At 44.9% G+C, this 16,185-nt stretch overlaps 1 protein-coding gene across 3 annotated transcripts in view; it reads left to right on the top strand.

The window, feature by feature from the left end:
* Window positions 1-16,185, top strand: part of TTLL3 (tubulin tyrosine ligase like 3) — a 30,914-nt gene that overhangs the window by 763 nt on the left and 13,966 nt on the right. For 2 of the 3 annotated variants that reach the window (XM_079959656.1, XM_079959654.1), the window contains exons 2-10: window positions 2,054-2,138; window positions 3,772-3,838; window positions 6,068-6,181; window positions 7,269-7,381; window positions 7,613-7,787; window positions 9,167-9,228; window positions 10,964-11,092; window positions 11,265-11,379; window positions 14,652-14,777. In XM_079959656.1, coding sequence (XP_079815782.1) covers window positions 2,133-2,138; window positions 3,772-3,838; window positions 6,068-6,181; window positions 7,269-7,381; window positions 7,613-7,787; window positions 9,167-9,228; window positions 10,964-11,092; window positions 11,265-11,379; window positions 14,652-14,777 — 907 coding nt within the window. In that variant the 5' untranslated portion in view covers window positions 2,054-2,132. Of the gene's footprint in view, window positions 1-931; window positions 1,094-2,053; window positions 2,139-3,771; window positions 3,839-6,067; window positions 6,182-7,268; window positions 7,382-7,612; window positions 7,788-9,166; window positions 9,229-10,963; window positions 11,093-11,264; window positions 11,380-14,651; window positions 14,778-16,185 lie in introns of those variants that run through there. The other variant, XM_079959655.1, reaches the window with a different exon arrangement.

The raw sequence follows: 16,185 nt of genomic DNA, 5'->3' as shown, positions 1-16,185 counted from the left end.
GAACCTACAACATCCACCATCCCTGGCCACTGGCCATGCTTGCTAGGGCTGATGGGAGCTGTAGTTTGGCAATGTTTGGGAGGCCAAAAGTTCCCCACACCTGATTTTGAGGGGCACGGGAAAGCCGCCCAATATCCTTAAGGCAGGGGCAGCTGAAGTGATGCCCCCAAAATGCATGCTGGACTATGGTGCCCATCCTCCATGACCATTGTTCCTGCTGGCTGAGGCTAATGGGAGTTGTAGCTCAGGAACCAGTTAGCAATTTCTACTTTAAGCAGTGCACTGATGAGAGTGCTTTATCTAACCACAAGAAAGAGAGAGAAGGATATAGTAGGCAAGGAGCGTTTGGCAAACCACCTCTGCTGATCAGTTAATAATAATAATAATAATAATAATAATAATAATTTATTATTTATATCCTGCCCATCTGGCTGAGTCTCCCCAGCCACTCTGGGCGGCTCCCAATCAAATGTTAAAAACAATACAGCATTAGATATTAAAAACTTCCCTAAACAGGGCTGCCTTCAGATCCCTGTTAACATCCCTTAACATCCCTGCCTTAACATCCCTGTTTTGATTCAGAAAGAAGTTCCTGGAGAGCAGCTTAAAATAGAGGTGCATGGCTCTTGAGATCTCCTTTCTAATTATCCTTATCGTGGCCATTATCTAGCTAGCTAGCTTCAGTTGCTCTGGGAATTAATTCTCCTCAAAATACCTTTTTGCAAAAGATCTTTCTGAAAGGCCCGGGCTGGGGGAGGGGCACGTGTTTTAACAAAGCAAAACCAAAAGGCCTCTCCCGGAGCACCTGCCTCTCACCCTGGTTTCCATAGAAACGCCAAACAGCCGCATGGGAGTCTTGCGGAGGAGCTGGGCCCTCGCCGGCGGCGGGAGCGGGAGCCTCGGCTGTTCGGGGGCGGGGAAGGGACTCGGAAACTGCCCGTAGGTGGGGGGAGGGGGATGCTGGTTGGGGCAGTCGGCCGTGGAGACAAGGCTGTGGGGCAGTAACTTTGTGGGTGGGGAGAGAAGAAGAGCTCCCTATGGAAGAGGAATGGGGTTCGTCTGCCGCGGCTCCTGAGGGGCTCGTTACCGCTCGGTGAGAGGAATGCCCTTTGCACATGCACAGAGGTGCTCTCGTCTCCGTTGCGGTGCAATAGCGCCAACTTGGCCCCGCGACCGTGGGTGCCCCGGGGACGCGGGTGCCATGCAGCGTGCAATGACCCTGTGGGTGCCCGGCACTTTCATGGGGAATTTTGTGGGTGCTCAGGGAGTTGGCACCTATGTTGCGGTGCCAGGTTTTTCGGAGCTCAAAGGCCTGTTTCTTACACGGTTATGTTCACCTGGGAATGCTGTGCTTGGTTGGAGGGTGGATAGCGAGGGGAAGCAGCTGGGAGGTATGGGAACTGTTGGTTTAGATTTTGGAAGGGGAAGGGTGCCCAATGGCTTGAATATGTGTGTGTGTGTGTGTGTGTTGATGTGATCAAGCCGTGCTTCCCTGTCTAATGACCTGAGCTGTTTTGTGCCTGGCAGTGAAGGAAAAAGCACTTTTAAAAAAACGATTTCCAAAATGAAAAGCCCATTTTAAGTTTGCAAAAAGAGCAGAAACGCAGTGCAGGGGCACCTTTGAGTCAGCTCAGCTGTTACTGCTCTGTCCGAACCCAAGTGAACATCTCTGAAAAGCTTCTGGGAAAAGGTAGGTTTATCAACAGTCTCCAACAAAAATAAGCGGTATTGGGTGCAGATCCATTCAGCCCTACTAAAAATTTCCTCTTTGCCATGGGCGTGGCAGGCAGGGGCAGCTTCCCCCCCAATCAATAAAAAAACAATAAAAATACATATCTAACTGAGGTTCTGCCCCCTAACAAAAGGCCTGCCTCCCCAAAAAAATTCCTGGCTACGTCCAATAATAGAAAGTGGACAGCTGCCATAGGTTGTATGATGCGGATGTCTGTCTGCGGATTATATTCTGTCATAAGCTCCTATATGGGATATTGATGTGGAGAGGAGGGTTCTCTAGCTTAGCTGCAAAAGTGAGCTTGTCACCTTGTCCCTGCAGGTGGCTGTGCGGTGCGCCATGACTGACATACCTGTTCACTGTGAGTTGCTGGACAGGCAGTGGAGCTGGCACCAAGAATATGCAGGTGATTGACAGCAGAGCTGCTTATTGGGACAGCCAAGTTCCAGATTCTCTGGGAATGTACTTCTTTGCACAAATATATTGTTTCAGCGATCAATATTTTGAAAGGATTTGGAATTCATGTCCCTGACTTGAGGGAATTAAAAGAGGGCAATATCTGAGGGGTAGATTAAATTGTAGGGTACTATAAAAAGCTAACTAAAGTAGTAATACCTTGCCTCTCTGTTTGTAAACTCTGCTCACTTCCTCACCACACATGTGCAAGGGTTTTTTCCCAGAGCTATATGGGCTGGGTTTCAAGAAATGGAAGCTGAGTTTGCCAGGACGCCAAATATTCTTCTCAGCGTACAATGCTTGTATAGCACCCCCACCCCCACCCCCAAAATAAATGGGATATGTGTTCAGTTCAGTTTTGAAGAGGCTGTCGTGACCCATAGATGGTGGGCATGTTTACTCCAAATTCTCAACTGGTTGCAGGCACCACACAGTGGGCAAAGGCTACAGTGACCCCTAAAGGGTGTTTGGGGTAGAGTGGCAGTCAAAGGAATCTAAGTGCTTTGTGGTAGTCTCTGCAGCTGCCTTGAGAGGCAGAGCTGATGCTCTCTCACTTCACTACAAGCTCACACCTCTCCTGTCCAAAAAATAAATCCAGTTTTAAAGAAGAGCAAGACCTAGAACAGGAGTGGGGAACCTCATTATGCCCATTCTATTATGCCCTCCCTATTTGGCCGGCCAGGCCACACCCACCTGCTCTACGACACCTGATGTCATATACGAAGACACTTGTGAGGTATGTAAGGTTGAGGCTTTGTCAAAAGGGCATTTGCTGGCCTGCAAAGCCCTTTTCAAAGCACAGGGCAAGATAGTGCTTTGAGTTGGGCTTCTGAAAAAACACTATTTTCTGCAGCTCTTTGAACAGAGCTTCTGAAGATCCAAGAACAAGCTGATTGTCCTAGAAGAAACAGTGGTCATGGGAATTGCAGATTCGTCATTGTTAATAATAATAATAATAATAATAATAATAATAATAATAAATTTATTTATGTATACCCTGCCCATGAGGCTGAGTTTCCCCAGCCACTCTGGGCAGCTCCCAACAGAATATTAAAAACACAATAAAACATAAAACATTAAAAACCTCCCTAAACAGGGCTGTCTTTAGATGTCTTCTAAATGTCAGATAGTTGCTTATTTCCTTGACATCTGATGGGAGGGCATTCCACAGGGCGGGCACCACTACCAAGAAGGCCCTCTGCCTGGTTCCTTCTAACTTCACTTCTCGCAGTGAGGGAACCGCCAGAAGGCCCTCAGAGCTGGCTGAATGATGGGGATGGAAACACTTCAGGTATACAGGACTGAGGCCGTTTAGGGCTTTAAAGGTCAGCACCAACACTTTGAATTGAGTTCGGAAACGTACTGGGAGCCAATGTAGGTCTTTCAGGACCAGTGTTATATGGCCTTGGCAGCCACTCCCAGTCACCAGTCTAGCCGCCGCATTCTGTTTGACCTTTATTGGGTCATTTTTGCTGCATTTGCCTTTGGAGTAGGGCAATCCCCTGGAAGTCTTGTGGGGCTGCATTCCTTTTGGAGTCATAGGATCTTTTAACAATCTCAGTGTTTCTTTTTGTCTCTCGCAGTTGGGCCCAAAGTGTAAAGCAGGAGGGGACAGTGATGCTGGAGGGGGCAGAAGGACCAGCAGAGGAGGTAAGGTAGCAGCTAATTACTACTCCATGCTTCCTAGATCAAAGAGGTGCCTTCAGGGCAAAAAGTTGCCTGCAGCAGCCTTTCCCAACCTCGTGCCCTTCTTCACACAGTGTACAATTGAACTATGGAACTCCTTCCCACAGAAAGCAGTGATGGCCACCAATGGATTTAAGAGAGGATTGGGCAAATTCATGGAGGATAAGGCTCCCAATGGCTGCTGGACATGATGACTTTGTTCTACCTTCATGGTGGTTGTTGTTGTTTAGTCGTTTAGTCGTGTCCGACTCTTCGTGACCCCCTGGACCAGAGCACACCAGGCACTTCTGTCTTCCACTGCCTCCGGCAGTTTGGTCAAACTCAGGCTGGTAGCTTCGAGAACACTGTCCAACCATCTCGTCCTCTGCCGTCCCCTTCTCCTTGCACCCTCAATCTTTCCCAGCATCAGGGTTTTTCCAGGGAGTCTTCTCTTCTCATGAGGTGGCCAAAGTATTGGAGCCTCAGCTTCAGGATCTGTCCTTCCAGTGAGCACTCAGGGCTGATTTCCTTAAGAATGGATCTTCTTGCAGTCCATGGGACTCTCAAGAGTCTCCTCCAGCACCATAATTCAAAAGCATCAATTCTTCGGCGATCAGCCTTCTTTATTGTCCAGCTCTCACTTCCATACATCACTACTGGGGAAACCATAGCTTCAGCTAGAAGGACCTTTGTTGGCAAGGTGATGTCTCTGCTTTTTAAGATGCTGTCTAGGTTTGTCCACCTTCATGGTGGAAGGCACAGTAATGCTTTTGAATGCCAGTTGCTGGAAACCACAGGAGGCGAGACTGCCAATCCAGTCAGGAATGGGGCTGGGACATTATGTTAATATTGTTTCAGGCAGCAAAATGTTTTAGGTTAGCCTTAAAGACAAGCGAGTTTGCCCATGCTTAGTACATACTGACAAATATTGTATCCAGTGTTGCACCAGAAGGGTTCCACTGACACAATGGGGACTTCTGCTTCCTCTCCTCCTTCTGCATGCCCCAAAATCTGCTGGAGGCTCCTCCAACGCTCTGGAACTAATTTTGAGGGTGCACCAGGGGGGCAGGGGACAAAAGAAAAAGAGGAGGCTCTAGATCAGGGGTCAGCAATCTTTTTCAGCCGTGGGCCGGTCCTCCGTCCCTCAGACCTTGTGGGGGGCCGGACTGTATTTTGAAAAAAAATAATAATGAACGAATTCCTATGCCCCACAATAACCCAGAGATGCATTTTAAATAAAAGCACACATTCTACTCGTGTAAAAACACCAGGCAGGCCCCACAAATAACCCAGAGATGCATTTTAAATAAAAGGACACATTCTACTCATGTAAAAACACGCTGATTCCCAGACTGTCTGCAGGCCGGATTGAGAAGGCGATTGGGCCGCATCCGGCCCCTGAGCCTTAGTTTGCCTACCCCTGCTCTAGATCATGTACAGAAATCTGTTGCACCAACAAAGCTGCAGTGTTGGATACGGCCCTACGTAAGAGATCCGTTATCTCCTGCCTCTTCCATTCTTAAGTCACAGCAGGAACAAGTCCTGCTTCTTCAGGTGTGTTTTTCTGTATCATAATATGTCTTAGACTAGCCATGTAGTCCCCATATGTGCCATTTGAACCCTTGTTCTTCTAAAAACCAGCTGCACTGGCTCCCGGTGGAGTACAGGATCAGGTTTAAGGTGCTGGTTTTAACCTTCAAAGCCCTATACGGCCTGGGACCCTCGTACCTACGGGACTGCCTCTCCTGGTATGTCCCATGGAGGACCTTTTGGTCTTCAAATAAAAACATCTTGGAGGTCCCGGGCCACAGGGAGGTTAGGCTGGCCTCAGCCAGAGCCAGGGCTTTTTCGGCTGTGGCCCTGATCTGGTGGAACGCTCTGTCACAAGAGACTAGGGCCCTGCGGGACTTGACATCTCTCCACAGGGCCTGCAAGACAGAGCTGTTCCACCAGGCCTTTGGCCAAGGCACAGTCTGACCCCCTCCTTCTGTAATCCTCATATAACTCTAGCCCAATGGTTGCCATTAATTTGACTCTGAATTGATTTTAGAATGTATTTCAATTAATTAATTGATTGTGATTTTATGTAAACTGTGTTATTTTTACTGTTGTTAGCTGCTCTGAGCCCGGCTTCGGCTGGGGAGGGCGGGATATAAATAAAATATTATTATTATTATTATTATTATTCAATGTTCCTCATCCAACTGTGCTCAGTTGGCAGATTGAAGCCTGACGGAGATGCCCCCTCCAACATCGAACGTACACAACTGCACCCCACTCGCCGCCAGCCATCCACCGCTCCCAATACCAGCAGGTATAGACAAGAAGGTGAGTTGCCAAGATACTGCCAGGGGTTCTGTGCCGTGGGTAGATGTTCATGTGATTTGCTATCCCCTCTAGATTTGCTTTATTATTTTATTTTGTTTATTGATCCTCTTTGTATTATTTTCCTTTCTTATTTTTGCAGTTTCTAAGCAGTGCACATAATTTTTTTTGAGAAGTATACAATGGGCAAGTTCAATTAAAATTAAACATGAAAACAAAGCTTCCTTAAAATGGATGCTGAAGTAGAAAGGTCTTTGTTACATGCCTGACATTCAACAGGGAGAAGGCCTGTCTGATTTCAGCTGGGAGGGAATTGTACAGAATCAGGCCCCCAACACCAAATTCATAACTCCTGGTGGATATGAGTCGTGCATGCAAGGCATGTTCCCATCAGGCTCCTACAGATTCTTTATGGTTGATAGTGTGTGCTGGCTGTAAATCCTTGCCTAATTGGACTTTCTGGTTGACGGCTGGTACAAAGGTGGGCAATAGATATTTCACACTATATCTATTGCAAACTGGGCAATAGATATAGGACACAATATAGTGGTACCTCGGTTTAAGAACAGTTCTGTTTACAAATTATTCAGTTTATGAACTCCACAAAACCAAAAGTAGTGTCCCAGTTAGAGAACTTTACTTTGGTGTAAGAATGGAATCCGAAAGGTGGAAGGGCACTGGTGGCAGGAGGCCTCATTAGGGAAAGCGTGCCTTGGTTTAAGAACAGTTTTGGTTTAAGAATGGACTTCTGGTACAGTTTAAGTTCATAAACTGAGGTCGAACTTAATCCATTCCAGTGATCTGTTCAACTCCCGGAACCATTCAGAAACCAAGGCGCGTTTTCCGATTGGCTGCAGGAGCTCCTGCACTCAATCAGAAGCCGTGGAAGCCGCGTCGGATGTTCGGCTTCCCAAAAACATTCACAAACTGGAACACTCAGTTCCAGGTTTGCGGTGTTTGGGAACCAATTTGTTCAGGAGCCAAGCCTTTCAACAACCAATGTACCACTGTTTGGTGTGAGGTAGGTGCTAAGAGGTCACAAAGGTTGGAAAGCCTAGCTAGGCTCCCCCCTTCTTCTTTTTCGTCCCAGGAGATGCAGCCTCTTTGATAGAGGGACGCTCACCTCGCAGCATCAACTTCAACTCTTCCTTCAACCCAGAGCGCCTCAAGCAAGCCAGGCAGTTTGTGGAGAGAGCCATCAAGGTGAGTGGCTTTGGTTCACATCGTCTCTGCCTTTTTAGCCTTCACCCTGCCTGTTTCCCCCTCTTCTGTAGCCTTGGTTGGATGGGTCAACCTAGCCCAATGGGGAGGATATTATTATTATTATTATTATTATTATTATTATTATTATTATTATCATCACTGAGGGGCGAGTCTCTGCCTCACCTCCCCACTGCAGGGCAAAGTTGATAAGCCTCTCCTGTTGCCCCATAGCAAAGGAAGATCTTCATGGTGAACGGCCCTTACCCCGTGATTCGGAGACGGCTGCTTGGCAGGGGTTGGGTGGAGAGGAAGTTTCCCAAGGTGGCTAAAGTAGTGAATAAGCGAGAACGTCTGCCTGATGGGGAGCAGGATGAAGATGGCGATGACAGTGATGGGCCTGAGGACGGTAATGCCACCAGTCTCTTGCAACTTCTCTTTTAATTGTATCGAACAAAATTTATATACCGCCTGACTGTATATTTACAGAAGAGGAAACCCTCTAGGCGATTTACAAAAACGTAAAATGAAACATTAAGATTCTCAATTAGAACCACATAAAAAGAGGTATTTCATAGAATCATATCACTGTAGCATTGGAAGGGACCTCAAGGAGCATCTAGCCCAACCCTCTGCAATGGTATTTAAAAACATTCGAAAGTTTGTTTTGAATTTTTGGAAGAATCTCAGATGTACAAGCACCAGATATGTTCATCTGTTCCTGCTCCAAATAAATCCATGCACGCTATAAAAACAGGTGCAAAGTTACTAATAGACTTAGGTTTGACATGGCATGGGCGCTAGCCAAACAGTGCCCATCACAACTGGCTTTCATTTGTTCAGTGTGAAACACTGAAAAGCCAAGCTATATTTTGTCCTAGGATTGGAAATGTGTGTGTATGTGTGTTGAGGGCACCAATAGTACTTTCAAACTACCTCCACCTCTCTTTAAACGTCACCTCTGACTTTACACTGTTTCCCATGGGTTACTTAACCTTCTCAAATGGCCATTGTTTGGACCTAAAAGAGCTTGCAGTGAACTGTGTAAAAGTGCTACAAGGAAACACAGGATGGTATTACTATGTTTTCCTAAGCATGAGGTTTTTGTTGGCAACACAGCAAGGGAAAGCACAGCAAAATAGCTATGTTTGTGAAGACTGAAAAAAATAATGTAAAACTTGCAATAAAAATGGACTATATTAGATTGGGTGGAAAAAAAGACTCTTAGATTTCACTTGGCATTTTTGTAACAAGAAAAAGATGTAACTGATGTAAATATTGCTCCAGGTTTTGGAAGGAAAGCACTGGCAACCCAAGATCTGTATATATTTGCTAATAAAATAGCACTCTGCACTATTTTCCTAATTTAGCCTCTTCAGAGAGTGCATTCTACAACTTAAATTTAAGTGTGACCCCAGAGTCGGTCACAACTGGACCTAATGGTCAGAGGTCCCTTTACCTTTACCTTTAAGTATCATTAGTTGTGTGTCTGTGATTCTGCATTTAACATTTATGTGTGTGTATAGATCTATAAAATTAAAACCCATGCTGCCTTTCTATCAATGATTTGAAGATGGTTATCAATTTCAAAGTGGTTTACAAAAATAACAAAATAATTAAATATAATAATAATAATTAAATATAAATATATGAGCACCCATCTTTTTATGGACTTACCCACAGTAATAAGCACTTTAAATACAGTTTCAGTGTGTCCAAGAAGGAGACTGCTCCCTGGTAATGACTGTGAGTGACCCTTGACTCTGCTGTTTTCCATTTCCTTCACAGATGAGGAGGAAGAAGGGGAAGATGAACAGGATGATTCCATTGATAGTACCTATAGCCTTATGGTTAGTTTGATGTGATGGTGAACTTACCCCTAAATGCTTCCTTCAAGCAGCTAAACCTTTCCCTCCACAATTCTGGTTCCTGCAAAAGCCCGTTGAGGGCAGTTTAAAGTGGATTTGATGCATCCCAGGTGTGCATGCTTTTCATGCCTTCCGCACCATCTTGTCCTCATCCGGGTTACAGCCCACAGTCCCCTCACCTCCATCTAATTCAGATTTTCCCAACATTAGTAGATCCATACTAAGGCAATAGAGGCCAACCAAATGTGACAAGGCAGTGTGCAAGCTTTCCATGTTCTATTGTTAATAGCATGCACACTATTCTGTGACGTTTTGGTTGGCCTTACACAGTAGTGCCTCAGTTTTTGAGCATCTCGGAAACCGAACAATTCGGAACCCAGACACCAAAAACCCAGAAGTAATTGCTTCCATTTTCAAACATGCCTCGGAAGTCGAACGTCTTCTGAGGCGCGTTTCTCCATTTATTCAATGGATTTTGCCGGCTGCCCATTGATCCTCGGCTTACGAACATTTCAGAAGTCGAACGGTCTTCCAGAATGGATTACGTTCAAAATCCGAGGTTCCACTGTATACAGTTCAATTTAAAACACTCATGTTGTTGTTCATGGACTAAACACACATGGAAAAATCGGATATGTGTCCACCGAAAGAAGAGTGGCTAGAAAAACTGGTGAGCTATGCGGAATTGGCCAAGTTGACATATAAACTGCATGACAAGGACAATCATGACTTCAAGGAAGAATGAGAGCTTTTTACAAATTATCTAAAAAGACAACAAAATGATCTGGACTCCTTGGCACGTCTTGAATAAACATCCACAAATTTATTAGTTGAATATATGATAGATAAGGCAATGATACGTACAATTTTACAATATGTAGAGAACAATATGTGCAAAGAAACCAGAGAGAGGAGCTGAGGGAAGTTCTGGGAGGGAGGGAAGGAGGGCGGGAGGGAGGGCGGGAGGGAGGGAAAAATAGTAGCTAGTGACTGGACCAAGGTGACCCAGTGAGCTATATGGCTTTGTAGAGATGTGAATTTGGGTCTCCTCAATCCTAATCAGACTTTCTAACCACTGCAATACACATGCTGCCTGTTTGATCATCATAGACCCCCTCCTTGTGTTCTTTAGCATCACCTAAATTTATTCAGGATTTGGGTTCTTTCCATTTATACATCACTTCTCAAATAGAAAAAGATCCTTAAGTGATTTACAGTCAAATGAAAACAAAAACAGTAATATGAACATTATTTTAAAAATATTTAACAGTGCAACACCATATTGTTAGGGCTGCCCAAATGTTCTGGGGGGAAATGTCTTCACCTGGCGCCAAAAAAAGATGACAAGGTTAATGCCAGATAAGCCTCCCTAAAGAGAACATTCCATAAATGGGAGCTACTACAGAAAAGACCTGTCTGGCCATTGGCACCCTCCAGACTTCCCTTGGAGGTGGTATGCAGAGAAGGGCTTCAGATGATGATCTCAGGGTATCAGTTTTTAGGTATAATGGTCCCGAACCATATAAGGCCATATAACGGTCAAAACCAGCATTTTGAATTGGATCTGGACACCTTTCCCAACAACAGATCTGTCACCTGCACCCAGTTCCCCCCCACCTACCTTGTTGTTGTTGTTGTTGTTGTTGTTGTAACCAGCTTCTGTACTGTTTCACTAGGCTTCCATGTTTACTTTTCACCCTTCCTCTTTCCCTGGCAGTCAAGGTTGGTTCGCAATCAGATCCCCTATTTCATCTGGACCAACCGGCGTGATGTCATTGACTGCCGCCTCCTGCGCAAAGATCAGATGATGAACCACTATGCCAAGGCGGGCACCTTCACCACCAAGGTGGGCAGAGTTTTTGCTTCTTGAACGTCTGGGCCACACTAGCAGAGTGCGAATGGCGCTCCGAGTTGGGAAAAGGAATCTGCAGGATCTGGGCCCAACCAGCTTGTGTATGTGTGCTTTGGAGACTTGGGAAATTCAGCCGCTGCAAAGGCATCCATCCCTTCTTTCTCAGGTAGGGCTGTGTCTGAACCTGCGAAACCTGCCGTGGTTTGACCAGGCTGATGCCGATACCTTTTTCCCACGTTGTTACCGCCTTGGAGCTGAAGATGAAAAGCATGCCTTTATTGGTGAGAACTGTTCACAATGCTCTCCTTTGGTGGGGTGGGAAAGAGAAGGGAACTCCATGACTCTAGCACAATGGGCTCCTTGCTTTCCCTGCTCTCGGGATGAGAGATGCCTTATCCCAGAGTAAAGGACCACCATGTTTTGGGATATACTTTCTACTTTGATGGTATGTCTTAGTGCAGTAGGAAGTCTGTTTTGATTGTATGTAAGCTGCTTCAATCAAAACAGAACAGTCCCTACCTGCAGGCTTAATTTTTTTGAAAAAACACAGTTTTTTAAAAAATAATATTTATTACTTTTAAACCTTACAAAAAAAAGAAGAAAAAAAAGAAGAAAAAAGGAAAAAGGAAAAAAGGCAAAAGAAATACAATACAATACAATACAATACAATACAATACAATATATAACACAACATTAACACATTAAACTAAACATAGAAAAATTAAAAAACATACATCATACCGTTTCAATGCCCTATCTTTCATTCCCTCGTTTCATCGACCTCCTCTCGCCTCCCTTTTTGTATTCCACTTCTATTAATTATTTCAGCAATTCCTTTCCCTCTTTCTCTATTTTCTGTCATATAATTATCTTAACTTATTTTAACCTTATCTTCCATTAATACCATAATACTTATTTATACTTAACTCCTTATAACATTTCTACTAAAGCCATATAATTTCATTCCAACATTTTTCTAACACTCATTAATTTTACAATATTTCTATAAATAAACTTTAAACTTTTTCCAATCTTCTTCCACCGTCTCTTCTCCCTGGTCTCGGATTCTGCCAGTCCTTTCCGTCTATTCCATATGGTCCATCAACCTGGTGATCTTCTGTCCGAGGCTCTTAACTCTTTTCCAAGTCCCTTCTGCAGATCTTCTTCATATTTATACATGCACTTTACTTTGTCTTCTGCTGATCTTGTTCTTAGTTTCCTTCCTTTGATGCCGAGGAGTAGATCTCGGGGAGGCTCCAACCTAGCAATATTTTTAATCCTTCTCGACAGGTCAGCCAAATCTCCCTAGTTAGCACTAAAGTCCAAAAGATGTTTCAGGACGTGTTTCAAAATCCCTCCAAAACTGAAAGTCCCCACAACTCCAATCTCCTCCTGGCCCAAGTCCAAATCCCAAAGGTCAGTACATCCCTGCATGGGGGAATCTATCCAACTTTCCTTCTCAAATCCAAGCAGGGCTCCAATCCTCAAAATCTGACTTTCTCTAAATTCAGTCATAGAAGGCAACAACTTATATTCATCAAATTGCCTCTGTAAAACTGGGGCTCTCTCCACTTGTATTACTTTAGGTTAACAACAACTTTCTCCCTTGCCTTCTCAACAATTTGCCATGTCAAAGTAGATTCCTGAAACAATTCCTGAATAGTTTCTGTATAGATATTCACTTTTTGTCCCAAATCAGTCACTTTTTGTCCCAAATTGTCAATTTTAATAGTCATCACATCCGTCTTCTTATGAAGCTGTTCCAATGAAGCACTTATCTTGCATAATGCAATCACTAAGGCTTCTTCTGTCAACATTCTTACCAATCCAAGGTCAATCCCTGGTTCTCACAGTTTTTTATCTCTGCAGCTGGTAATTCCCCCAGCTCCACTCCTGTAACAGTTTCCCTCTAGAGGGAAACAATTTCTATTTGCATCAATCCTTTTAAACACAGTTCAAGCAACAAAATTAGTTTCGATTTTCAGTTACTTTTACTCCTTTTTAAACGCAGAAGGAAACAATGGAAACAATATATTTCTCTTATTTAGCTATCTGTCCACATACGTTTTATTCACAGTCAATGAACTTTCCCAAAACATCAATCTTGCTAGCAGCCCGTTTCCAGGTTCAAAGCGGTGATAATTTATCTTTCTTCGCTCTCGCTCCTGCAGGCTTACGCGATCCAAAATTTCCCCCCTCTTCTCCTGCTTCCAAGGGGGGGTTTAATGATTTTAACCGATGGAAGTTTAATCCTTTACAGAAGACTTTCCGAGACTTTAGCTTGCAGCCTCTTTGCTTCAGTCTATTTACAAAAGGGGAAGGCGGACTTCCTGTTTTAAACCTCCCCGTTTCGGTGCCAAATTAAGACGTTTAAAAATCCAATTTTCCGTTCTCCTCACGGGTAGTTGTTTTAAGATCAAATTGTCCACAGGAAAAAGTCAGCACTCTCCGGCAACAGCTATGCGGCTTCACTCCGTGAAAGAAGCAGTCAATTCGCAGCACCACGCCACTCACCCCACGTCGCTCCGGACCCCCGAAACCGGGTTTCCCTGCGAGTAGGGGAGGCGCAAAAGGTGCCAGCCGAATCCCACGTTCACAGGCTTCTCCCGCCTGTGATTTTTGGTGGGTCCCCGCCTTCGCCGTGGCGGCCAGACCCTAATTTCCACGAAGCAAATTCCTCCCGATCAGAGGAATTCAGCCATTGCTGGAATCGCCAACCCGGAAGTCCTAAAAAACACAGTTTGAAAGCACGTCAAAGTGCAAGTAGATAAATAGGTACCTCTCGGGCAGGAAGGTAAACAACACAGTTTTTAAAAAACAACACAGTTTGAAAGCTTGTCAAAGTGCAAGTAGATAAATAGGTACCTCTCGGGCAGGAAGGTAAACAGCATTTCCGTGTGCTGCTCTGGTTCCCCAGAAGCGGCTTAGTCATGCTGGCCACATGACCCGGAAGCTGTACGCCGGCTCCCTCGGCCAATAAAGTGAGATGAGCGCCGCAACCCCAGAGTCGGCCACGACTGGACCTAATGGTCAGGGGTCCCTTTACCTTTACCTAAGCTGCTGCAATCAAAACATAACAGTCCCTACCTACAGGCTTATTTAAAAAAAAAAAAAACAACACAACATGCAAGGACAAGAGGGAGGGAAGAGGTAAATAAAAATTCAGGCATCAGTTTCTAAATATGATGACCAGCTGGCACAAATCAGGGGCAGGAGACACCTGATGGAACTGGGCCTCCAGCAAAGCTAATGAAACAAGCCCTGCTTCTCATCTCCTCCACTGAGGCAGCTGGATGGAATGGTTCCCCCCAAATGTCAGTTGAGGAAGGAGGATAGTTAAGGGCAGTGTTTCCCAACCTTGGGCCTCCAGCTGTTTTTGAACTACAATTCCCATCATCCCTTGCCACTGGTCTTGCTAGTCAGGGATGATGGGAGTTGTAGTTCAAAAACAGCTGGAGGCCCAAGGTTGGGAAACACTGGTTTAGGGGTTCCTTTCCTCCCCGCTCTGGATTCTCACTAGAGAATTATGTGCCCTTCCTCCCTTTTATGGTAGAGGATTTCCAGCTGACTGCGGCCAGGAGCCTTCTCAAAGTGGTGGTGAAACGATACTGGAATGAACCTAACATGACAAGACTGGATGCTAATCAGAATGAGCCCCCAAATTTCCCAGAGACTCCAGGTAAGCAGTAGGAGCTGTGTGTTCAAAAAAGGAACAGCCACAGAGATTTCTCTACTGCCGTCTCCAGTGAGTACCTGGAAAAGGTCCTGGATGGGAGAGCAGAACGTGTGATAAATTGCCTTTCTCTTTAAATTTTTGCTAATGCCATCAGTTGTGTTCTAGGGAAGACTATTGAGAAGGGGCTATGGGCTACCTCCAAAATTAGCCCTGTGGCTTTTTCTCTAAGGTATATTTCACAGCGGAGTGATCCTTCTCTTGTCTATGGTTGGGCTGGTCTCCTCTGTGTAAGAAGAGAGAATGGAGTAGGGGTGTTTGACATGCAAATGAACTTTCTTTCCAATGGAGATTAGATCAGAAACTAACTGAAGCATGAGCTTGCTTCAAGTCTTCCATGTGAAAATGTCCTAAGAAAGAAGTACTATGGAGTTTCTTTATCTGAAGTGAGCTGGGTGGGTGGGTGTAGCTTTTTGGCTCCCCCAGATCACTTTTTCCAAGTCAGTTTCCAACCACCACTCCTCAGTGTCCAGCCAGACCCTGACAACTGGGAATCTGTTTGTAAAAAAGACCTAGGTCTCTGTTTGTGACTGTTTGTGTGTGTGTGTTGCTTTGATTTCAGACACTCCACTAGTGTCCCTATTTTTCAGGGACAGTCCTGGATTTATGGAAACCATCCTGGTTTCTGATTTGATCCTGAAATGTCCCACTTTTCTTTAGGACGTCCCTGTTTTCTTTGGAGAAATGTTGGAAGATGTGGCGTTATGTGACTCTTGAGCTATATGGCAGCAGCCCTGTACAGTGGTACCCCGGGTTACATACGCTTCAGGTTACAGACTCCGCTAACCCAGAAATAGTACCTTGGTTTAAGAACTTTGCTTCAGGACGAGAACAGAAATCGTGCTCCGGCGGTGCAGCAGCAGCAGGAGGCCCCATTAGCTAATGTGGTGCTTCAGGTTAAGAACAGATTCAGGTTAAGAACAGACCTTCGGAACGAATTAAGTACTTAACCCAAGGTACTACTGTATAGGGAAGTTTTGTGTGGGTGTGTGTGGGTGGGTGGGTATGTATATGTACCGTATTTTTCGCTCTATAACACACACCCAACCATAACACGCAAGTAGTTTTTAGAGGAGGAAAATCCATAGGCATGCCACCCGTAGGCATTCCCTCCATAACATGCACAGACATTTCCCCTTACTTTCTAGGAGGAAAAAAGTGAGTGTTATGGTGCAAAAAATACGGTATATAAATGTTGGAAGCCACCCAGAGTGGCTTGGGCAACCCAGTCAGACGGGTGGTGTATAAATAGTAAAATTATTATCGTAATTGAATAGAATGCCCCTATTTTCATGGGAGAAAAGTTGGAAGGTTTGTGATTTACAGGGAGCAGCAGAAACAGTATCTCAGGCAG

This window comes from Podarcis cretensis (genome assembly GCF_951804945.1).
Source record: "Podarcis cretensis genome assembly, chromosome: 2".
Classification (NCBI taxonomy): domain Eukaryota; kingdom Metazoa; phylum Chordata; class Lepidosauria; order Squamata; family Lacertidae; genus Podarcis; species Podarcis cretensis.
The sequence above is the reverse complement of the archived record's forward strand: the minus strand, read 5'-3'. Positions and strand labels throughout refer to the sequence as shown.